The following is a 25,494-nucleotide window of genomic DNA, read 5'->3' as shown; positions in this document are numbered from 1 at the left end:
TGACACTTGGCTTTGTTGTTGAAGGATCACCTGCCAGAATGCAGTAGGGCAGAGGTAAATTAGGTCACAACATCTTCTAATTGTCTGCTTCTCTGGCATGTGTATATGGAGACCACCTGTGAGGATGACCCTGGCTGACACAGCTGTCTTTTGGTGCTTCCTTTATCTGCAGAGGCCTGCATTTGGCAATACTAGGATAGCTGCAAACAAAGATGTAGGGGAAAATGGAAGCAGAGGACTAAAGCAGAGGACTGAAGCAGAGGGAATGCTGGAGATTTCAAGGTTGTAAACGGGTATGAAAATTATCAACAGTTCTCTTGACTTGCATTAGAGGTTTTCTAGGCTTCTGTCCTCACTCTGAGAAGCTGGCATTAAGTCATTGCTGCCTCTTAAAACCTGTGCATGTGGAATTCAGGATCAGTGAGTCTTGTGACACGAATGGTGAAAAACTTGTACCAGAACTGCCACATCACTCTCATTTGATTCCCTCTCACTCCTTTCCTCGCCTTACGCACATGCAAGGGAAGTTCTCAGTCCCATATGGCCCTAGGGCTGCCCCCACAGCTGGCTCAGTGTGTCACTGTGCACCACCGGCTTCTCAGGAGCTAATTGGATAAAGCCTACTTTAGGGCCCATTGAACTTGCCTGTAACAGTGCTTAATTAAAGAGCAAAAAGTTTGAAGAGATTGCAAGTTAAGGCTTAATGTAATAACGAAATGGCACTATTCCACCATCTGCTTCCTTCAAGATGTTAATTGCTTCCTCATATTTGTTTGTTTTAATTAGGAAAGAACCTTGATTAAAATGGAGTGAAGAAGGGTGATGGCAGAGGAATGAAAGGCTGTAGGAGAGGAAGAAGGGAGTGTGGGAATGGGAGAAAGGAGTGGAAGATGGAGGTTTGGCCACTGCTGAGTGCTGATCAGCAGGTCCAGAGAAACCAACAGAATAAATATTTTGGCATTCGTGGATAGAGCTTGGACAAGCAACACAGAGTGTTGTGTCACTGAGAAACTATTGGTGCTAAAAGATGAAGGAAGTAAGTTTTTTGTTTGCTTGTTTTTTGGTATTTTTCACAAAGCGGTCATTTTGTTGTAACTGCTTCTTATCCACTTCTGTAGAATCTTCTGATTGCAATCCCTGACTGCAGCCCTTTGTGCTTTTTCAGTCTTGAGTACTGATGCAAATGGAAACAAACATAACCAGACTATCCCTATGTTCACTTCTTTTTCCTCTGCCTTGAACTACCATCTATCTGCATTAAGTTCATCTTGGAAAGACTTCAATTTCTTATGAGCAGCTCCAGATAAAAGCATTTTCTAATGATTGATAATCATGTGTGCTTGAGGAATAATGTCAGCAATTTTCTGAATAGACAAATGATAAAATAAAACTTAAAAAAAAATAGTTTAAAAACACACACCAACATGTTGCTAAGTAGTAGATTTTGCTGCAACTTCAGCAGTAGGAGCTTAGAAACTTTTAATTGGATTCTTCTGCATACCATTGTATCTCCTTTTTCTGTTTCTTCCTCCCCATGTCTTTTTCCTCCTCTTTCCCCTTTTTAACCCTCTTGGGAATGAAATTTGATTTCCCAAGCAAGTATAAAAGTAATTAAAGTCAAACAAAGCTCTTGAAAAAGGGAAGTAACTAATTTCTTTTCTGGGCTGTTGGTATTGTGGGCAGATCTTGATAAGTGAAAAGCACCAATGAAGGGGCACAAAACGTGAATACAGGAGTCAGTGAAATAACATCATTAATAAAATGTTGAGTAAAAATGCTTGTTTACAGGAGACTCTGATTGATCAAATCATATTCTTCGTGTCACTCTGTTCTCTCCCCTTTGTCCCCTACTGGCTTCTGACAGAGGCTTGAGCTTTGACTTACCTGAGCCTACTCTCCCAGGGTCTATCACTCCCCCGTGGTAAGCTTACTTTGGTCAAGTAAAAACTTATACTTAATCTCTTACCTAAAAATAGATAAAGGAAAAGAACTCGCTGTCACCCTATCACCTTGAATAACCTGGTGAATGTTTTCTTTGTTTTATAGTTGTGGAGGGTGTGCCTGGAGGTCCACACAGGTTTATGTTGCAGGTCCATTGCTTTAGCTTAGCTCCCACCTACTGCAGCACTAGCTACTTTGTCTTTACTGCTCTTGGGACTGCATCAATATTCCCAGTCATTTTGTAGCAGACAAGTGTATACATTTATTAATAATTAATATACAATATAAATGGAAAAATATTTTCTGGCTGGGAGGTTTGGTACGAGGATGGGAACAGGACTTCTCACTTGTTGATCTCTAGTTCCAAATCAAATGCTTTAATTTTGCCCTTTAAAAATAGTGTAATTGTTCCCTTGGGACAGAATGGGAGGCTCATTCTGGATAAATTCTAAGCACGTTGCTTAATGTGTTATGCACTTGAATGTCTCCAAGACAGAAGCTGTAAAAGAGCCAAAGGAGAACCCAGATTACACTGAATAGTAGTATGCTGAGGCAGCTAGGTTTTTTTGGACTTCTATGTTTTTTCTTCTGTTATAAAACTCATCAAGATCCCAGCCCAATATGACACAGTTATGAGATCCATGCAATTATGTTCATCCTGCCTAAACCAAGATTTAAGAGAAAATTCCCCTTTTTTTTCTTAGTGATCCCTCCATGACTGGAGGCAAGGAATGGCTGGTACTCTGGTTTTGAAGAGGAGGAGGTCTGGGGCAGGGAGCACCGCAGAGGTCTGGAGAATTTGGATATGGTCTCTGATTTTCTGGGTACTGAGAAAGAGAAGAGAGGCTTCACTAAAAGTGTGAGTGCTTTGGTGTTGTGAAGTGAGTTGTAAAGTGGCTGAGTGGAAGGTGGCCTCTGCTCTGGCAGTGGGCTGTGGCATATGGAAGTCCTCTTGTGAGAATGATAGGAGGGAAGGTGTGACGGCCAACTATAATGCGGAGCTTCTGCTATAAAGACTGGCTGAATTCCATGGGCAGGATCTTGTGTTTTGAGTGTAAAGTATCAAAGGAGAATGGGATGGGTAGTGATAGGCACCTGTTCCCTCCTGGTGACTTGGGAAAACCCTTCAACAGCAGAGTTTTTTTTGGGGGCAGTGTTGAAGAGGAAGTGTTGAGTCTGTTGGGGAATGAATGTCCTTGGTGAGGAAGATGGCGCGCTGTGGTGTGGGATTCTTAGCTTATTTGGTTGTGAAGATTAATGGAAGCTTCTTCTTGAAGTCTGTGAAGTCAATTGAACCTGAGTGGTTTTGTGGGTTATTTATTTATTTATTTATTTATTTATTTATTTTTACCCTGTAGGAATGCTGCTTAAAGAATTTTTCCATCACTTTTGCTATTTCCCACCTTAACAGCAAATATTCTGCTGAATGCCACTATTTCCTCCTTCCTCTGCCCAGTTGCGCGCTCTTGATTCTGTAGTACTATTACCTCAGTCTTTATTTTCATCATCATCAAACAGCCTGAAGTCCTGTGGTATAAAATCAACTAGTTGGGTAGTGAATGGCAGGTATAGTGTACTGTAGCTGCAGTCTTAATCTCTTCCACTAGTTGGGAAAAGCTATTGGGAAAAGATATTTTAGGAGATACACTTTGAATGCCTCTGACTCTACTGCTGTATATGAGCAGTGTTTGTCGTGGTGAAGCCATATAGGATTCCCTAGGGAGACATCTGACAGCTAGCAGTGCATTGCAGTCTAAGACAACAGACTGCCTCAGAGCTGTGCAGTAACTGTATACCTTTTATCGACATGTATTTTTTAGCAGGTGATTACTTCTGGCCTGTATTTGCAAGGTAATTGGAAGACAGCAGTAGACTGATGGGTTTTCCCTACCCTTTCCTTTTTTTTTTTTTTTTTTTTTTCATTTAATTTCATAGGAAATCCTCTGTTTGGAATTCTATAAAAGCATTTTATACTGGTGCATGTCTTCCTGTTCCTGTAAACTGTGGAAGCAGTTCTGCCTTATGCAGTCCTACACGTTTCACATATTTGTAAACTGACTGCTTTGAAAAGGGCCTTTTTTTTTTTTTTCTTTTTTTCTTTTTTTTTTCTTTAAAGCAATGTTTGTGATTAAACATAGCTAAATCCTTGTATTTCCTCATAAGGTTAACATAAATATACAGGCGTGATTTGTAGCTTTTTTTCTTGTTATTTAGATCTTGACTACATAAATAGAGTACACAGGGATTTTCTTGCATCAGATGCACATCTTTTTAAATTGCCTTTATTTCTGACTTTTAAAAACCCCAGAAGAGTGGAGGAACAAGCAGGAGTCTATAAAACAAGCTTAAATACTTAGCTCATCCTCAGCGCTTGGCAGTGCTACTTATAAGAAGCCTGCTATACTTGACACCTTTCCCTTCCTCTGAGCCTTTCAGATGGTTTAGATTAGTAGTGGTAAAAAATTGAGCAAAATCTACCATTTTTCCTCCCAAATGGTGAAGCACTTGACTTTGTAGCCCCTGAGATGAGCTTTCCTTTAAGTAGGAATGGGCGAAAATGAGGGGTTGAGGATTTCCTACCTAAGCAGTAAATCCAGCATGGGCTGAGATTCCTGATTAACATGATTCCTGCTTAAAACATAGGGCCAAGGTGTAGATTCACTTGATTTGTATTTAAATGGGAAGGTGAGTGCCTGTATCCCAGCTGTATCATGGGCGGGTGCTATCTTGTGGCTGTGCCTGGCTGTCCCAATGAAGAAGTGGGCCATTTTAGCTCCCCTCCGCTGGAGCTGGGGAGTGTGAGGTCATGAAGTGGTCACCAGTGGAGCAGTGGATGGCTTTCTGTCACTCCACCGCTGCCCTGAGCAAAACCTGCACCTTGTTGTGGTGAGCTTTCTCTGCTTGATTTGAAAGGGGACTAGTAATGTCATAAAAGAAAATAGGTTGCTTTTATGTTAGCTTGTCTTCTGAATGGGTCAAGCGCTTTACAGTCAGTAATTAAACTTCATGATGTGGCTGCTGTAGTCTTTGCTGTATCCCCTGAAAGAACTCTTCGCCTAGAGAGATGCAGGCAGGCCATGTGATTTTTCCTTCTGACTCATTCATGCACCCAGACTGCTAGAACGCAAATCCCATTGCGTGAGGAACTACTGAGCAGCAAAATGTTGGCAGCCAGTAACTAGGTACCACAGATAAAATGAGTTAAATTAATGTGTGATGAAGTTACACGGGGGAGAATTTTGGCCTGGAATCTGGCAACTGGCAGGTTGCAGGAACCATCTGTTGCCTGTGGTACCGAGTGATCATTTTCCATCGTTACTTCTAAATCTCAGTTACTCAATGCAATTTGGAAACAGAAGTTCTGCCAGGCTATTACGAGCACTTCAGGTATCTTCCTTTAAGTGCTGATTAGTGAAGCTTTTCCCTCCATCACTCCCGTGCTTATTTTTGTCCCTGTGACAAGTGTGGGGTGGGAGACTGGAGCTCAGGCTCCCAAGAACAAGTACTCTCACCGTAGTGACTTTTTTCTTCCCTGGCATATTTTAGCTTTGTCTTAGGTGGGGTGTCTCTTTCAATGCAAGAGAAGCTTCTTTGTTCTTTCATAGCTTGCCATGTTCAGTGGACAATAGAAGAATCACAGTCTCTCCTGGTGAGAGGATTTGTGGTATTAATTTAGAAACTAGGGCCAATCCCACAACATTTCTCATTGGCTACCAATTTGCTACCAGCCTAGCAAAAGCTTTCAGAGCAGTTTATGTGAAAGGAGAAGATAAAAATCAGTTCTACCACCTCATTGACAACATGCAGAACTTTGCAGAGCTTTCCAGCCAGGTGCTGAACTTGGAGTGGTGGGGAAAAAGTGGGCTCTGTTAGCAGGAGCTGCTCAGAGTGTTTTTGTCAAAATAATGGCTCTTCAGGCTGTGAAAACAATGTTAGCAGAAAGGATGTATTATTCAGAATATGCAGATTTCTTGTTGAAAGGGGAAGAAACACATTTAGAACTGATTTGAAATGAAAAGTTATGCAATTGCTAGGAATTAAGCTATTTATACAGCAGCCTCAGTTTTCCCACTTTTCCTGTTCTGTTCTCCATTCTTAATGGAAGAGAGCCAGTAGTGACCAGAGTTTACTACAGCCAAAGCACCGGTACATTAGAATATTTCCTTTTTAAATTAAAAACAGAAAATTAAATTTAAGTGCCTTAGCATAATGCATCTTTTTTATTGCTGTTCTTTTCACTATTGGCTTTCGTAGATAACAATTATCCCTTGTCAGCTGTATTGCTAAAAATACAGAAATTCATATTTAGTACATCAAAGTACAAAGTATGGCCCATGCGTATCCATTACAGGGATGTTCCCTGGCCCGTGATTGCATCTGTGTTCTGATAGTCTGTCTTGGGCAGCTACAGGAATACAAGTCTTCCTCCCTCCCTCCCTCCCTTTTGCTCTTTCTTTTTCTTTCCTATTTTTAAAATATGTGAGTTTGGATCCTGACTTGGGCAGGTTGAGCTGGGATTTTGAATTCACAGCCCAGTCACTCAGAATGTCAATTGTCTTCCAGGGCACTGCACTGTGAGTCCCAAGGCTGGAAGCTCTTTAAAAGACCGTCTGACTTTTAAAGGAACATTTGTAGGAGAATATATATCTTTTAGTTCTTTCTAGATCTACCAAGTGTGATTGATTCATCAGTGTGTAACAAATAAAGCTTATTTAAAGCATGCATTTTCTCCAGTGGCATTACCACGTTCAATCAGAAAACCTGAAAGAATTTCTAAGAGGGATCATTTCCATAATACTATTAATTACCCCCCACCTTGGGGGTATAGATAAAATAAGCTGACTGGGAAAAGTTTGGTTCTCTGGGTCTGTGGCCCAGACACACTGCTGCCTAGCGTGGAATTTTCAGGCATGAGCTGCACAGTGAAGGCAGAGCTCAGAGCTGTGCCTCAGCTATTGAAGAGCCAGTTCCTGTTACACTGTTTCTCAGTGGCTTTATCCAGGTTCATTTAAAGAGGTATCAGTCAATGGTGCTCTCCCTGCACCTTTCTGCAGATGTGCCCAGGCGCTTCTGGCAGCCCAGGCTGTGCTTCTAGGCTGCTTGTCTTAACCAGTGTCTGCCTTTCTGCCATGCTGTGCACTCAGTGATTCTGCTTATGCTTTGCTGCATGTGTTATGTCCCTGTCTTTTTTACTAGTTATGTTCCCTTTGCTTTATGAAATGTCATTGCCTCCTTATCATAGTAGTGAGTATACCTATCTGTCACGTGGGAGGCCAGGGTCACTGGAACAGTTTTCCCATACAAGTTGTGGATGCCCCATCCCTGGAGGTATTCAGGGCCAGGTAGGATGGGGCCCAGAGCAGCCTGATCTGTTGGGTGGCAGCCCTGCTCAAGGCAGGAAGGTTTGAATTGGATGATCTTTAAAACCCCTTCCAACTCAAGCTATCCTATGATCTAGATGGTTCCACTGAAATAAACAGGTGAACCCTTTTAACCTGAATTTTGCAAAAATGTTTTTTCTTTATACAACTTTGCATCCATTTCTACACTTCATCCTAGCAGTGTTTGAGGAAAAAAGCTAACTGGAGAGAAAAGTTATGGAGGAAAATAGTGTGAAGCACAGAAATACAAGTTGGGAAATTTTACATGAAATGAGAAACAATAATAAAATGTATCCAGTATGTAACTCCTGCTGTTCTCAGGCCTCCTGGGGTCACAGAGCTCTTAAGCCTGAGTTTAACTCATTGACAGTCCTCCTCCAGCCTAACAGTCCCAGCTCAGTGCAGGACTGCTTGGTACCCCCTGGCAGATCACCACATCGTGTTACAGGGACAGAATTGCTGATTAGTTTAGAAAGTGGTCTCTGTCAAGCAAAGCTATAAGCTGGTTCCTTGATTTGGAAAGCTTTCAATAACCTGAGCATTTCAAAAGATTGGCCTTTTCCAGCCAAGACACTGATGCTTAAAGATTTTCGTTAGCAGCCTATCTTGGCAAAGATTTCTGCTTCCTGCCCCAGCATGCTGGAACTGAGAAACCTCTTTATTTGTAACTTCTAGTCATGTTCCCCCAATAGTCCCTAGGTAGAAGTAGGGAGGGGGTTATAGTGGAGTGAATTTTGTATATCAGAAGACAGAAAGAACAGGGAGCTAGAAGAATGCACAAATTTCACACAGAAGAGGATTCCCAGCCTGTTGTTGTGTACATACCCACAAAAGGAAATGTTTGTGGAGCTAGTGTTAAAGGAGAAATGTGATTTGGAAAGCAGGCTTCTAATCTCACAGAGGCCATTGACTTTTAGTGTTTCTGAGATTTCCAACATCCTTGCTCCCACAGAGCATCTGTCATGATGTCTGTGTGAATGTGGCTCTCTCACACTCCAGTCTGAACATTTAAATCAGCACCCTGAAAGTCATTTCTGTATTGGCTTTAAACAGAACATCAGCTATTTGAGGTGCTTAGCAATAGGACAGAACTTGCCTCGTGCTGTGGACAGCTTGTCATTCTTGCTAGGTTTGTTAGGGTTTGCTTGGTCGGGAGCTCAGGAGAAAGTTTTATGTGAAATTTTGAAGTTGCAATAAAGTGGAGCGTGATAGGTTATGTAATGAGAGTCTCTATAAATCTCTATTTCCTTTTCGATGCTTATGGAAGGATGCTACTTATTACCGGCTATACAACTGACAGGGAGCTCTGGCCAGGTGCAGTGTTCCCTTCTTCAGGAGAAAAACAAGCAAACCGATTGCATCAGTCTCCTCTTTCAGTCATAACCTATCATGGTGTTTCAAAACATGCAGATTCCCTGGCTTACTGGAAATCAGGCTCAGGACTGCAAAAGAGTGTTAAACAAAGTGGGAATTCAGTGTGATCTGAAGGTGAAGGAAAGAATGAATTTGACCTTTATTTTTATTCTAGTCTTTTTGAATAACTCTTCCTGGTTTTTTGTTGTTTTTGTTTTGTTTTGTTTTTGTTTTTGTTTTTTTTTCCCCCACAGGAATTAGTACTATTCTTATTCATGAAGAACTTAAAAAACATATCTAAAGAAGAAGCAGACAGAGAGGAAGAACAAGGTGTTCTTGATTGGTTTGCCAGACAGTAGCTTTATTTTGCTGTTTTTCTTTTCCGTACTTTTTCCTAATGCCAAGTAACTGCTAAAGCACTGCAGCAGTGACTTCTTTCCTCCTCTTGCCTCAAAGCTAGGAAAGCCCACACTCTGGCTTTGTTCTCCGATGAGCATCTGATACACGTCTATGTTTGCGATATCAAATCTAATGGCGGGGAAGATTACACCCATTGCAGACTGCAGGTCTCAGGAAGATCTTGGGAATTAGCTTGTTTTCAGGCATTGATGACACATTCAGAATTCAGTTTTCAGTAATGTTGAGCACATTTTCAAGAGACGTTTATTAAAACTGAAATACAATTTGTGTGTTGGATATGGAACCTGAAAGAAGCTTTGCTTCTATCAGTAATGCCAGCACTGGCAGTTCACAGAATCCCATTTCTGTTTTTGCAGCTCCCTTCTTCACATTTGATATTTTAGGGTCTGATAGACAGTGCTGCAGACCATCCAGATTTCCTGGTGGCAGGAAAGAGATTTTGCAGGGCATGGAGGTAGACCAACTGCTGAAGCAGTAAAATACATGATAACAATTCAGAGCTGTGCAATTGTTGAATTTGAAAGTCTTTAGAAAAGTGGGCGCTCTTAGTTCTGTTTTAAAGATGGTGGAATTGAAGGAAGGCCAACGTTCCTAGTGCAGCTGCCTTGGGAATTACAATAAAAGCTGTGGTGTTTTGCAGAAATTGCTCGCCTGGTTAGTACCAGCTTGGGGTGGAGGAGTCTGGCTTCTCCTGCGTGGCAGTACAGAGCAGTAACTGCTCCATTGCTGCCAATGCTTCCTTTTAGCTAGTCCTTGTTAGTGGAAAGTTTGTGGTAATGGGAGTAATTAACGCACTGGGGGTCATTTCTGTGTCCTGGAAGGGAACAGAAAGCCATCAGAGCAGCCCCAGACATGATTGCTCTGCAGGGTTATTTTCTCTCTCTCTTTCTTTCTTTTCCATTGTGCTTGGGTTTTGATTTTTCTTCTTTGTGTTAAGAAAGCTGGAGAGCTGAAATGGTCTGTAAATTGCATTCCTGCTGAGCTTGGGCTAGGTAGGCTAGTTAAAGGTCACTCTCATGGACTACATGGACTCCTTGTGGGGTGGGTGGAGTGTTTAAGAAGGGAATAGTGCTGTCCCTTGAGGCTTCTTTAACCCTTCTTCCTCTAGTGCAGCTCTGAAGAACTCCAGTTCTGAGCTGAGTTTAGTAAGTATGGGAAGTTAGACTTTTAAAGGGTGGTTGTTATTCAGTATTAACTCTTTCAGCAGCTGGACTGCTCTGAAATGTGAGGTTCTGCTGCCACAGTCCCATGTTTGTTCAAAAGCTGAGCACTTTACTAGCTTGCTTATAGCTCTTCTGAGATCACTGAGTGTTCCAGCTGTGCCTCCTGCATGAGGGAAATGCACATGAGTTCATCTCCCCCAGGTGTGGGTACACAGTTTGGGTATTACACATGCCCACATAAACAATAGCATTTCTGAAGGTGAGCTCCAAGAGGAGATTTGCAGTGGACAACCATTCTTGCCCTCTGCAGGTGGGAACTAAGAACAGGGAGGAATGGTCTCATGGACTTGACCTGCTTGATTGCAAACCGGGTGCCCAGGCACTGGGAGACAAAGAACCCCACTCACTGACTACTGAGATAACTGACAGTGTATATATGTGGGCGTGTGTGTCTTAGTCAGCTGTAGGGGAGCAGAAACAAAGAGACACTCTTGGACTGCAAGTGTAGATTTCCTAAATAGTAGCACCTCCTGTTCTTACTTTTTGCTTTGATATGTTGTTCTGCTGTTTTTGTTTTTTGTTTTTTTTTCTGCTAGCGTCTCCTAAGGATCTCTGTGCTGAATTCAGATAAGGAGAATGGAGCAAATCCATACCCACTTTCCATAATGGAAAAGCTAAGCCATAGCAGTGGAGGGAAAAACCAATGAGTGTAAGAGAATATGTCCTCTCCTTGGACTTGGGGTGAGGCAAAGGCATGTACAGTTCCCCATGTCAGAGACTGGCATAAGTAGTGATATCCCTGGAAAAAACAAAACATCAGAAGAGGCCAACAGGTACTCAGTGTCACCTCTAATCCCCATTCTGAAAATGTTGGTTCTCATCCTTGTGTCTCTAAATACAAAATAAGGGCCTAAAGCTCCCTCTGTTCCTCTTTGCTTCTCTCCAGCAGTATCATGTAAGATGCTGCCTCATGTGAAGCTCTGACAACTTCAACAAGGAGCTGGGTGTATTTTGCTCCTTACCAGACAAAATTTTCCCTATTTTCCACTGTATATTCAGTCACTTGACTAAGGAGAGCTCATCCTGCTTTATCCCTGACCCCTGCCAGCATCCTACTGCCACCAAGATCTCCCATGGGTGAAGCAGTCCACGTTTATCTTCAGTGCAGTTCTTCTGGCACCACCCTGGAGCCGTCTCCAGCACAACTAGAGGAAATACAAACTAAATTAATCTATGTGGTTTTCTCTAGTCTCTTGAATTTCAAAGCCTCCCTGGCCCCTCTCAGTTCTCTGTGAACATTTCACCATGTGTACCTGCTGAGGAAGTTGTGAGATGGGGTGGATTTTCATGTTCCTTTCTTTTCCCCAGCGATGGTAGCAACTCACAGTTTTCCCATGTATATTTTTCATCTGAAGGATTTTTGTTGTTGTTGTTGTTGTTTTTCTCTCTCATCTTTTTTAGCCATAATACATCTGGGGATGGATCAGGCAGAAAGATTTCTTCTTATGAGAAAGAGTGGTGTCTGTGGAGTTCCACACTCAAGCCATGAGCCAAAAGGAGCCCGTTCTTCACTAGAGAACAGGATGAGTGAAGACAGGCTGAATAAATACTATTAATTCTCCATTTTTCTGCCGCTGGCAAGCCTGGCTTTTAATATCAATTATTGATTGTGATTTTCACTGGATCATTTTAAGCGGCATATGTCACTGAGCTGTAATTATCTGATTGCTGTGACTTGAGCTGACTGGGGGAATGCATATGGAAACAGCCAAATTAGGGCCCTTCTTCAAAGTCCTCTGCTTCAGTACAGGCCTGAGAAAAGAGTAAACCATTTGATTTTCTTTCCCAGTGAATGCAATGGCAAGGGTGATTTTGCATTGGGTAAAAATACATGGATCTAAGGTCACTAATGTGTTTTTTGCACTCCACACAAGGTATGGCATAATGGGCAGTTTTGGTTGTGGAATGAGTGGCAGACTAGTGGACAGTAGCTTCTCCAATCAGTGTGTAAGTGGGATTTTGTCTAGTGACCTTAGGTGGAACGACATGACCTATGCAGGTTTGCAGTGGTAGGGCTTTGTGGGGGAAGGCAGACAATCCCAGGCTTCATCCAACTCCATTATTCTTTCTGCACAAGGAATTGCTGAAAATACCAAGCAATTAGTAACCAGGGAGAGAGACAGTGATGAACCCATCTCCAGCAGCCTTTCTGTGCAGTGGGGTAAACAGGCTACTAAGCTGCAGAGTGCTTGGCTTCTCACTCCATTTCCTAAGCAGGTGCGTTGTGAGACATTTGCAGAGATATTAACCCTGCATACAGAGTGTGCCAGTCAGTAATTATGGAAATTAGTTGGCAATTAGATAATGTCATTCACTCTCCGCATACAGCTGATAAGCAGCTGAGAGCCACTCCAGCATGTGGCCCAGGCTCTCTTTGTGGGCTGCAGAATGGATGGCTGTGACCTCAGCTGCATGGCGGTGGGTAGGCTTTGCTGCTGCAGGGCTGCCTCACTTTCCCTGCTTGGGAAGTTGTGCAGTCTGTCAGACCTGTAAGTGGGAAGTTGGAATAGTGTAAGTGTAGTGCTTCCTCAAGTGGGCCCAGTGTAAGCAGGATGTTGAGCTGCCTGGGCAGTGTTCTCACTGTTTCCACTCTTGAGAGGGCTGGGGAGGTGTGCGGGCTGCCAGGGTGCTGCAAACTCACTCCTTCAGAGTAACATGTGTTCAAAGTGCTGTCACACATGCTGGTCTGCTGAAGGGCTGATAGCATCCAGACTCTCTGTCTTGCTTTGTTCTGCTAACTTGCATTAAGCCTAAAATATACTATGGTTGTGTTACTTTTCTGTGTGAGCAATAAGTGGAGTTGGAACAGGAATGTTGCTGCTTCATGCTTGGAGGAGGCAGTGACCATCATGAGGCCTCTTTCTTGTGTTCATTCTGTGGCAAAATTTGAGATCTCCAGAGATGGTATATATAAGAAAATACTATGAGATTCTATAGTTATTGTCCCAAACTGTAGTGCATTGCTATGGTAGCAGTGTGCTGTATGAGGCTGCTAGGGTAGTATTTATGCTAAAAATAAAATGATAAGAGCAGAAATGTATTCGTTCTCAGTGTGTTTAAGAGGATCACTCATTATGGGAAATAAGTAAAGCACAGGTGTGTTTTTTCAGAATTTGCTCTCAAGATTCAGATCAAATCCTGGCCAGTACTAAAAAGGACACTGGCTCTTTACAGGTCTTGCTGTTGTGTGGTGGAGTTTGCTGTCACAGGCTGAGCTGTGTGGGACATGGAGCTTGGGTAGCAGAGAGTGCTGTGGGTTGGGCTGCAGGGTTCTGGCAGAGCTTTAGAGGAGTCCTGGCCCGTTGAGTGTGGGCAGTCTTCCCAAAACCTGCCCTGAAATGTCCAGAAGGCAATGAAGTGCTCAAAATTACATCTGCATTTCACTGTTTTTTATGCCACCTTCCTCTACTGAAGCAGACCTGGCCCTGTCTTCTTTAGAACAGATAGAGAAGGATTTCCTTGGCTTCACTCAACCAACAGTACATTCTCCATTTAACTGTTACTGCCTGGTGTAAGTTTCCTTCATTTGCCTTTGTCATTAACCCATGAGCATGTATCCATGTTACAGAGATATGTACAAGGCAGCTCTGCTCCCTTTATTGCTCCCTTGAAGTATCCCAAGGACTGAAGCATTCCATAGGGACCTAGATTTGTTTGCATCTGTAAACTGGGCTTTTAGCAACACGGGGTTTGGAAAGATAGGCAGGCTTTTTGTACAGTTGTATTGTGGGCATATAGATCTCTTTTGTGATTGTCTCTAGATTGCTTACATCTGGTGCTGTGATGTACACTGTGCTCCACTGCTCCTCAAAGAGTCAGTCTTTTAAAACAGGGAGAGCAGAGTAGGAAGGCTGAGGGCTGCTTCTGGTGCAGGCACTGCAACCCGCCCTGACCGAGAGGACTGAAGCTGCTGTGCAGGATCCTCTGCACAGGGCCCCTGTGGGAGATTGGGGCTGTGCTGGGCTTGCCATCTCCTGAGCACAAGCTGAGCACAGAGCTACCTGATGGAGCAGGGAGTTCTGCTATGGTAGATTTGAGGTAAAGGGAACTGTGAGCTGCTGGGAGCACATCGCTGGCTAATTTACACACATTATTATATTCCTATTCCCATCTCATCAATAATGCCAAGCCTGGGTCATCACTTTCTCTCTTTCCTCCTGCTCACTCTATTCTCCTTCTCCATAAATCATGGGCTATTTTAGTGGAGCCACCAGGGAGCACAGAGGAGAAAGGTAAATGGACAAGAGCCACATACTTTTTCCTCCATTTGATTTTCTAAGCACCCCAAAACCCTCATGAATTGAGCCAACACTGTGATCTTTGGGAAATCAGATGATTTGAGCATTTGGATCTGTTTCTTTTTCTTTCCTTCTTTCTTTTTTTTTTTTCTTTTTCTTTTTACACCTCTCCTAACACCTCCTTTTTCTTCCTCCCATTCTCCCAAGCCAAGCTGTTAACAATTAAAAGGAATTATCTTCCCTCTGGTTTTGACTTGATTTTATTTGTGTTTATAGCAGTTTAGCTAACAAGCTCCACTCAGGCAGCTGCAGGGAGCAGGCCTGCTTTCCACTGGGCACCAAAAGCTCACGTTTCTTTCTAGCTTGAGGGTTTTCTTTTAATTGATCCATTTTGTTTTCTAAGTGACTTGTTTTTCTGTGCTGGCTATATTTGCCAGATCAACAGCCCCGGAGACTTAAGTCTCCTGCCAGTTCTTAGGGCAGGTAAGGCAGAGGCTGTGACTGTGTGAGCTATACCCTCCTTTGATGGCTGATTCTCCTCCAGCTCAAGCACTGTACTTACTGTGCTTTTCTGCACTGCCTATTTCTACAGTATCTGTGGGCCAGCACCTCTGGACCAAGGTGAGTGTCAGGGTTGGGAGGCATCTGTCAGGAGCAACATCTCCAGCAACTCACATCGCTCATATCACTAAATACCTGTCCCAGGCAAGTGCTGCCTCACAGTATTTTTGACCCAGTTTTTGAAATGTGTGTTCATGCTGTTTTCTGGGAGGTTGAAGGCCTTGATTCACCTCACCTTCTTTCCTGCTTTGTATCTTTGCTAGTGTTAGCTGTTTCCTAAGCTTTTCTTATGCCTAGCCCATATCTGAGAACAAGCGCTTGTGTTGATGGATCCTGGCTTTGTGCTATATTTACTTGTTATATTAAAACATTCTCCCAACTTAGGCATACAGTCACCCACATGTGAATAGACAGAAGTAAATTAAATCCCAGTGTAGAAGCTTGCTCTTATCTAGGGGTAAACTTGGCCTTTTTGCCAAACCATTAGACCAGGGCAATTGGGTAAGTGCTGAGACAGTTTTTATCATCTAATTTACAAGTTTCCTATCATCTCAGCTGCAGGTTGAAATACATACTTTGGATAACACGTTTTTTGCAGGTTACATAGGTCCCTGTTAAAGTACATGTAAAGTAAAAGCAGCTATTGCATGACAGGCTGACAGTGGAGTTGTCTTCTCTAATGTTTTCTTGGTGTGCTAGGAAGTCGAACAGAAGTTTGGATAATATTCTTCCTTCATCTGTTCTCATACTCTAAAGGATAGAGGTAATTTTTAGCAGGGAAGCTTCTCTCTCATTAGTCACTGACATTACCTTCATCAAAGGGGTAAGATAATTTGTTGTATTGTTTCCTTACTTAGAGCTGTGGTGTGTGTAGACCTCTTGGTGTGTTCTCTACCTGGTTCTCTTAGTTTTGATGATGTAGATATTCCTACTGGTTTGAAGGACTGTTTAGCTATCTGCAGGCACAAAGAAGAGGCTGGAATATCAAGAAATGTAAAGAAGATTCGGGGCTAAATAATCTCTGTGGTAAAGATATGGTTAGTAGTAGGACCAACCTTATATTTTTCTTCTCTTGATTCTGCAGGTCCTGCAAGTTCTCTGAGTGCCAAGCGTTGAATTATGAGCTGGAGTGCCACCAGTGCACCATGAAGATTGACTTCACTTTTGCCCTCCCAAGGATCACATACTTTATGAATTCACTTTCTCTTCCATCTTACTTCCACCTCCTTCAGTATTGTCATCACTTCTAGGAAACCAGAGTCAGAGGCTTTGGCTTAATCTCTGCCTTTCCTCCCTCCAAGAAACAACCAGTGTCACCTTTGTGTTCTACCAAAACAAACCACTGTGGGTAACTTTGCCCTTCACAGAAGTACACCAGCTGGAGAAACCACTTCATATATCCTGTACATCTGAGATAAAGGCCTCTGGATAATTGAGATCTTTGCTTGGAGAGGAGGCATTTCTTCTTGATCACGTACCCTTGCTATTTCCCTTTCCAACTGCTCTTCCTTACTCTCAGTCTGTGCTCTCCTCTTCCTGCTGGATTTAACAGATTCAGTGTTGACTGCTGGAGTTGTCCTCCCAGTAGTGTGGCTTTTGTTTTTCTCCTGGTGAAACCAGATTCTTGAAACAATGGGCTTCACTCTCCACTCTGTATACTTCACTTTGAAGGTGAGTTTGCTGCTGGGCTCCTTGCTGGGTCTCTCTTTGGGTCTGGAGTTCATGGGCATCCCCAACCAGTGGGCCCGCTTCCTCCGCTGGGATGCCAGCACTAGGAGTGAACTCAGCTTCCAGTTCAAGACCAATGTCTCTGCTGGGCTGCTTCTCTACTTTGATGACGGTGGTGTCTGTGACTTCCTCTGTCTGTCTCTTGTTGATGGGCGCATCCAGCTCCAGTTCAGTGTGGACTGTGCAGAGACTACAGTTATCACAGATAAGCAGGTCAATGACAGCAACTGGCACTTCCTGATGGTCAGCCGCAATCACCTTCGGACAGTGCTAGTGCTGGATGGTGAAGCCAAAGCAGGTGAGGTACGTCCACAACGTCAGTATATGAATATTGTGAGCGACCTTTTTGTGGGTGGAGTTCCTTTGGACATCCGTCCTGCCGCCTTGACCCTTGATGGTGTTCTGAGTGAGCCTCCGTTTCAAGGATTTATTCTGGATCTGAAATATGGCAACTCTGAGCCTCAGCTCCTGGGCAGTCAAGGAGTCCGACTGGAAATGGAAGGGCTCTGCGCAGAAAACCCCTGTGAAAATGGTGGCACTTGCTTTCTTCTGGATGGTGAGCCACACTGTGACTGCTCAGCTACTGGGTATACTGGCAAGCTGTGTTCTGAAGGTAAGAAAATATTTCTATACTTCCCATTGATGTTTATAAAATCCAAAGAGTTTATTTGTCACTCAGCAAGGCTATGACTGTGCTCTTATCCCTGCTGGTGGCTATCAGAGGAATTAAAGTTCCACTGTTCTCTTTCCAGCTGGGAATAATGAAATGAGAGTAGATGGTGAGCATGAACAATTGCAAAAAGTGTCTTTTTGAAAATATGCTACGTTTGTAGCATGGGCAGATTTTCTTCAGCAGCTTATTAATAAGGGTATACAGCGTGAATTGGTGAATACAGAAATACCCAGTATTGATGTTGATAAAAGCATTAGTAAGAAATTATTTTAGCTATTTGGGTGAATTCAACAATATTTTACCAAGACTGAGTGAATTGTTTATTAAAATGAGCGATGTGTATATGGCTAACATAATTGATTGACAGGACATTCAAAGGTTAGGCCACCAAAGTTGGTGCAAGCTGTTGCTCTCTGTGGAAGCCCCGTGCTTCTCTTCATTTTCTTACACACTAGTTGCTGAATGGTGTTTTGATTGTTTTAGCACCCTTGACTAAATTACTTTGGGAAGTGCTGAATGATCTTTTTTAGTATTGCAAAAGGAAGAGGGATTTGAGTGTTTCTACATTGTTTCTTGCTGTGTTTGAAAATTTCAGTCTAGAAGTCTTAAGCAAACTGCATAATGAAGAATATTTCAGGGATCTTTCCTTGATCTCTAGCAGTGTCATGGTAATTAACTCTCAGTGTGCAAAAAGTTAAGTAAATCGACTGGAAATCAGTGTAAATTTGAGAATCTCATCTCAGCATTATTTTATTACATTTGGGTTTAAGCACAACAGTTTGAGCTTATGCCAAAGATGAAACTGGGTAAGAAGCGTCCAGTCTGAAGAAGAAATAAAACCACTTTGAAATTTTGTCAAAATGCATTAATGTCTTACTTATCACAGCTACCATTCCTTGACTTCTTTTGGGAATGGAAGTAGATTAACTGGAATTTAGTATGTGGAACTTGAAAAGTGTTGAAAGTAACATCTATGTACTGTTGACATGTAAGCAAAAAGGAAGTCAGTACTCTTACAGAAATACTGTGTAAATACAGCTCTTCTTTTACAGCATAAATAAGGAGGAGCAAGCATGTTTTTACAGGAAGGGAAGGTTTGGAAAACAAGCACAGCATCTATACGTACGTTAATTTTAAGTGCTATTAATGATAAAAGAAAACTTATATCCAAATAACAGAATAATATACATTACCATTTTACATAACTCTTCATTCTTGACTGAAATAGCCATTTTAGAGACAAGGCTAATATGATTTCTGGGATAACATCAACTGTGTGTAGAGATCTATAGTATACTAAAAAAACATCTCCTTCCTGCAGTGAATTTTCAGGTACAGTAATAAAATTTGAAGTATTTATTAATAATAAGTAGCAGTGTAAACTGAAGTGCAACAATAAACTCATTTTCAGAATGGCTGGTAAGGGACTGACTACATTCATTTTTTCCTCCCATTTTTGTCCAAGTTTCCAAGTCTTCCAAACTAGACTTGAATCTTCACACTCCACATTTTTTTTTCCTGGCTTTTTGTTCAGCATCAGTCTGGTCTAAACCTGCAGTGAGCCAGAATGATTTCCTTTGTTTAAGCCATGAAGCATGTTGGGTTGGAGAGACTTCTGGTTGTGACTTAGCACTTGAATAACTGGAGCCCTGGTGCTCAAGTACAAATTTTGAGTGATGGAAGATCACGAGAGCTGAAGAGGCATGTCGAGCCTGAATTATACAGATATAAGCCTTTTTCTGCTGCTGAGCTAATGAATCAAGACTTCACAGGTCAAGACATCAACAGAACGTGGTTTTCATTGAATGTCTAGAGAAAATACTGTGAGTGAGTGAGGCTTCCATATTCACCTGTGGGGTAGTTTTGAGTCTAGCCAAGGCTCAGCTGTGGAATTTCTGTATTTCCTGGGAGGATGGAGCAAGATGAAATCCATCTTCTGTTGAAACCAGGAATATTTCTGTTGTAGGTACTGCAGATCATGCAGTGCTATTGTTACCTTTTGAAACCATGCGTCACCATTGCTGTTTGTTTCCTATAGTGATTCATCAGTTTTCATCTCGACCTTCTATTAAGGCAGAGGAAAGAAGTTTGTCACAGTGTACCTTTCTTAAATAAACACTTTTAACTCACTCCTTACTGTGGTCTGTTTTTTCACACATAAGATGCTGTGCAGGGGACATTTCCAATGGAAGAAATACAGAGATTTCCACAAACAATTCCCACCTTGTATAGTCCTATGTTTTAAATTGTATTACTTCATGGTGTATTATGTTAGGATATTATAATTAGCCATGTTTTCTGTCCCCTCTGTTCTACCACAGTGGTGATTTATGTGTGTTAAATGCTGTTACCCTGAAATGTTAGTGTCTGTGTAAACTGTGAGAAGGGGAAGACCAGAGTTTCAGTAGGTGGAAACAAGCAGACAAAGAAAATTGTCGAGGAAACAAAAAATGAGCCAAGTGAAGTCAAGTTACTTTTTAATCTGACTTTGAAAAACTTAAGAAACTTCAAAGGTTTTGGATTTCCATTGCCCAACTATGTCAGGATGAGCAGTATAACACTGTAGGAATGGCAGGACAGGCTCTTCCTGCCTGTAGCATGATTGGCCATTAACCATCTTGCATATTTTGTGTTTGCTTTGTTCCAAGAGATTGAAGTGTTTGTCATTATAACTATTCCCTTTTATTTTATTTCTTTAATCTGCCTCTGGATATTTGCAGGAATTATTTTCAACATGGTTGTTTTTTTCTCAATCTTGTTTTTGAAAGAGACGTGCTCTTTTTACTGGATATCAACAGCTCCCTTTTTGGAGAGGGTCTTTAACTCCATTATAGTATTTACTAGTGCATAGTCTGTGTGTGTATTTTCATTTGGTCACAAGAGTTGGCTCTTTTAGTGGGAACTGATGGGATTCAATCAATAACAACTTCTGTTTGAACAGCTAAATGCAATGTACTTTTTTAATAATGACTTCTCTTGACAGGGTCCAGGCCATTACTTGGCTATCGACTGATACCTATGTCTGCAGATGGTAAAACCACAGCACTCTCATTTATTCTATGGCCAGAAAAATAAAATGTAGAGAGTGGAACCTGATGATCACATACCTTGATAGAATTAAGCTCCATTTATAGTATTAGAGGTTATTGTAACGCAAAGTATAGCTACAGTGAACCTTAGTAGAGAGCAACCATTCCATAATGAGACAAAACAAAATTCTGACCAGAACACGCCCCAATGTGCAGAAAGCTTTTTGGCACTTACTGTGCATACAGAGTTGCCAGCATTTTCTGTGCAATGATAGCTACATGCCCATATGGGTATCTGAGCTGGTCACTGCTGGTCAATGAGAAGTGCAATTTGTGTGTTTGAATGCATGTGCAAACGTGTGCACACTTCAGAAGATCTAGCTGTTTTGAATAAAATGTGATACTATTTTTATTGCAGTTGGAGTAAACAGGTTCATTGAATCTGACAGCTCTGTAGGGTACGAAGGATGGCTGATTTGAGTAGCAATTAATTTGTATGTTTCTGGGCAGTGGTGCCATTAAACATGAAAGTTGAAGTCGGAGACACCTTCCCCTCTAATGAACCTCATCAGTCTCTGTGGGATCAGGCTCCTGCCAAGAGAATGAGGCTCCAGTAGAATGTGAGCAGCACAGATAAATATGTTCGTGTCAGTTAAAAACCCAACAAAACAAAAACCCAACAAAACAAACAAACAAGCCCAAACCAACCAACTAGAAAACAAATTGGGACATTTCCTACTCAAATTTTGCAAACAGTGCTGCTAACAGCCTGATGTGCAAGCTCCTGTCTCTCATATTTGCCCATTCTAGACCACACTGTCATGCTTAGTCTGCTTGAAATTCCCTCCACATCAAGATGTGAAAGATAAGTCATTGTTGTGGCATTGGTGGTACAATTCTTTTGGTCCATGACCTCACCCCTCTTCCAAGACCCTTCTGGACTTGGAGGATGAAGGTGTGCAATAGATGTGCTCAGAAATGACATTTACTCTGCTTGTAGTTGCAGAACCAAGGCGCGATGTGATCACCAGCTTCACAAAGCACCACGCTGAAGCCTTTGTGTTGCCTGCAGGGGCTGTTTCTAAACGAAGCCTGAATAGGGTCCTGATTGCACCTCTTCCCTTGATTACAGTGCAAGATTTCCTGGGGATGCTGCCTGCTGAATGACAGAGGAGCCCGTTGCTCTGTAATTATCACACTTTTAACTGCAGCGGGAACAGATTTTTCAATAGCCCCTCAGCTTCGTTTAAAGAGACAAGTTACTGCAGAATTTATCCTCCACCTGCTCTTTGGAGCAGCCCAGTTTTTGGCTGCATCTAAAAAGACTGCCTTAGCCTTTCTTGTAGTCAGCACACCTCCCTGCCAACCACTGCGAACTTTGTAACGCTAAGGGCTAATTTGGCACTTTGCCATGAACCTGATGGGTGCACTTAATTTGCATGTGCATTACATATATCATGTAAATCATACATTTTGTAATCAGAAACAAATGAACATGGCCATAATATTTGCTGCCATTTGCATATTCCTTGATAGATGAATGTAAATTGGTTGTTGAATTCACCAGCAATAAACAGCTGCAGACCCTTCATTTGGTCTTGTGCTCTGCACTTGAGGACAGCAGGCAGCTCTGGGGCACACTGTGGAGGCCCAGATTTTCAGTGTAAAACTCTGGAATTGATAGTCTCAAAGGGCTATGGAGTAAGTGGTGCAAAAGGCAAATCTGCTTGTGCTCCAGCTCAGGCTATTGGGCAGAAAGCTGGTGTAAACTCTGCTCCTGACATAGTTCTGTAACAATTCTGTTTTTTCCCCATCTCTTTCTCTTGCTCATTATTCTTAGGTTGAGTTCATTCGGTTCTATTTAAAATAGTGATTCTTTTTCCAGTCTGGTAGTAATTTTTTGATACACTGCCAGATGGGCACCAAAGAAAGATGATGTATTAAGATATTAATTAATGTTTCTAAGGTGCTTTGAAACTCCAAAGTGCAGTTTAAGCATTGCTGGTTACTTTAATAATACCACAGCTGAGCAGGAGCCACAGAATTTCAGCTTAGACCCAACAGATTCCTTCACAAAAAAGGCCAAGGTCCCATCTCCCCTCCCTGCTCAGCGGGCTCTGCCTGCAGCTCCTGCTGAGCTGGGTTTATCTCATGCCCTCCCCTGCTTCTGATGTAGGGAAGCCACAGGGAGATTACAGGCCCCTGCATGAAGTGTGCCACTGATTCTGTCCAGCTGCAATAGATGCTGACAGCTATATTCTTCTTGTTTCGTTCTTCTGTATTATAGATGACCATGAGGCTACAATCCTTTTCTGCTTGATTGCAGATCAGCTGCAGCCCTCAGGCAACAGACAAGTTGTAGCCAGCAGCCAGGCAAAGCCTGGATCTTGCCTTCACTGAAACGAAGCAGGCTGTAGCTGGGCACAGAATCAGACTGCAGTTTGCTGTGAGATGGAACTGGCGGAGGGTGAGAATAAGTTGTACACAAGGTACAGGTGGGAATGGAGAGAAAACAGGATAAAAAAGTTTCTTTATAAATGAATAAACCATAGTTTACGCAAGCTGCTTACAACAGCTGTTCAGTCTTAGAATTACCTCCCTGATGCTGTAACAGAGCAGTTCTTGACTGACTTCAAGAGTCCATCTGAATGGGCTGAGTTCCTGCAAGACTTACTGTAGTTGCAGCGTGGGTATCAGCCTCCTCTGTCAGCCCCCAGACCAGCATGGTGGCTCCTGCTCCTTCCCGGATGTGTGCCGCTGTGACTTAAACTGGGACTTTGGTGTGTTACTAAGTAACAATGTTTAAAAAGGTGAAAAGAACTAATAATAACTATGGAAGTGTGTGGAGCTGGGAATTTCCCTTAGCAACCCAGAAAAAGGAAGGGTCAGGAAGTTGATTTTTAGGAGGAAGTTTTGTTTGTTTTTTTTTTTTTTCCTTTGTTTTAGCCCTGGGGGGAGGAAATAAAAAATAAAAAAAATGGAAAATAAGATGTGGTTTATTATTACTGTCCAGGCTTCTGCTGAACTAGGCAGCCTGTCATGAAGGTCAGTCGGCAGTGAATACAGCCCCGAGCAGGACAACACATGCTGTAGTCTGTCTTCCATCTCTACTCCAAGATGGACACGTGCAGGTCATTTGCCATAGGGTAATTTTTATTAAGTTCTGGTGGAAAACTGGAAGAGATAATTCTCCTGAATACCTTGAGATGCTGGAAACTGCCTGAGAATGCTACAAGGAAGGAAGCAGAGGAGAACATCCATCCAACAGACTGGCACGGATCTGAGAAGGTGGATGTCGGCACGTCAGCCTCAGCACTGAGCCCCCCGACATGGGAGGAGGTGGCTGGTAATCCATGTGACAGAACAGTAGAACGGCCACCTGTTCCAGGCCAGCCTCTGATCACACTTCACCTCTTGCTCCTTTGCTGACCCACTTTGAACTCACTGAATAGCAAAACTTCTTTCTTCATCTCTAGAAAACAAGGCAACTGCCATGTTATTGCTGTCAGGGACAGCAATGTCATTTTGGGGTGTATGTGTGTTTCTATCCCACAATCCTTCATTGCAGACAAGCTCACTGTCATTGTTAACCTGCCCTGCAGAGCAAAGCAATACCCCATGCTCCACATATGAATGGGTCCAGGAGCTGGCAGCTGGGTGCAAAACAGCCCACAAGCTGAGGGGGGGAGGCATGTGGGTGCCATGAACTTCTCAAAGCAGAACAATATTGTATTGGAATGCGTTTGTTCAACAGTGGGCCTGGGAGCTGAGAACACTGACTTAACATTCAGTGTTGCTGACGGCATTGCTTGTAGTGCTGTTTCAGCTGGCTACTGTATGCAGTTGCACACCCTGTTATCCTGAGAGGAGATCAAGGTTTAATGTTTAAAGAACTTTTGTATTTGGCAAGAAGGGATGGTCCATCGTTAAAGCATTAGCTAAGCACCTGAGACTCATTTCCTGCTTCTGGCACAGGAGTCCTGCATCTCTGGGATGATTTGCTGGCAAAGAAAAGGAATCAGGCTGGAATCACCTCAGTGTACTTCACAGGGGATGTGTACTAGGTTACCCTTTATGATTCATTTTCTGTATCTGAAATATGTAGCCAATGGGGCTTCCTATTTTAAGAATTAAGAACCCAATATGATTCTGTATGAGAAAGGTAAAACCGTATGAATACCATAGCAGGGCAGTTAAATGATGATAAATGATGAGCACTGAGAATGGTGACCTGGTTTGATCCATCTGGTTTCTCACTTGGCTTGCAGTTAGAAATTAAAGTAGCTTTCCTTGTTGAGTGGCCACGTTTGAGGAGTGCTCCTCATCTTCCTTTTTCACAGAAATTTCCATTTTCCTGCAGCTTTATGCAGTGTCATGCTGGGTGCACATGGAGCTGTCCCAGCCTGGGCTGCAGCTGTGCTGATGGAGTCAGAGCGCCAGCAGCAGTGCAGCTCATTGGGTGGCATGGAGCAGGTGCTGCACTGCAGGGTGCTGATAGGAACAGTGGGAGGAGAGCTTTTGGATTTTCTTTTGTATCTGTCCCACTGCTCCACTGACTTCCTCCAAATGCCCTCTATTGTGAACCACAGGTGCTGGTGAGATGCTTTTCCCTGTGCAGTAACCCACCTCTGCCTACTTAGCCCAAAGCTGGCAAATGTTTAGTATTTCTAAGGCACTGTAAAGGAAGGTACCTTGCTATGTTTCTTTTCCTGTAAGCTCTGGCCAACATGACTGAACCTGTTTGTTTGATATAGCCAAGGTGCTTATTTGTAGCTTATCTGCAGTTTGCTATGTGGGTGAAGAAGGGAAGGGATGTTTTGTTATCAGGATTTTATTCTTCAGGTGTGAAGAATGGAATTTAGCCAGTAAAGGAACCTTATTGAATATAATGGACTGGGTTTGGCTCTGAGTATTCGACAGACTTGTATCAGAATGGAATATGGTTCA

The 25,494-nt window shown here is 42.6% G+C and overlaps 1 protein-coding gene across 36 annotated transcripts in view; it reads left to right on the top strand.

Moving 5' to 3' along the window:
• Positions 1-25,494, top strand: part of NRXN3 (neurexin 3) — an 898,188-nt gene that overhangs the window by 29,239 nt on the left and 843,455 nt on the right. For all 36 annotated transcript variants that reach the window (XR_011903710.1, XR_011903709.1, XR_011903708.1 and 33 more), the window contains exon 2: positions 16,202-17,458. Coding sequence is in view for 32 of the 36 variants with exons in the window: in XM_072337914.1 (XP_072194015.1) it covers positions 16,750-17,458 (709 nt within the window). In the remaining 4 variants the exon portion in view is untranslated. The remainder of the gene's footprint in view (positions 1-16,201; positions 17,459-25,494) is intronic.

The sequence above is a fragment of the Excalfactoria chinensis genome, chromosome 5 (genome assembly GCF_039878825.1).
Source record: "Excalfactoria chinensis isolate bCotChi1 chromosome 5, bCotChi1.hap2, whole genome shotgun sequence".
NCBI lineage: Eukaryota > Metazoa > Chordata > Aves > Galliformes > Phasianidae > Excalfactoria > Excalfactoria chinensis.
The sequence above is the reverse complement of the archived record's forward strand: the minus strand, read 5'-3'. Positions and strand labels throughout refer to the sequence as shown.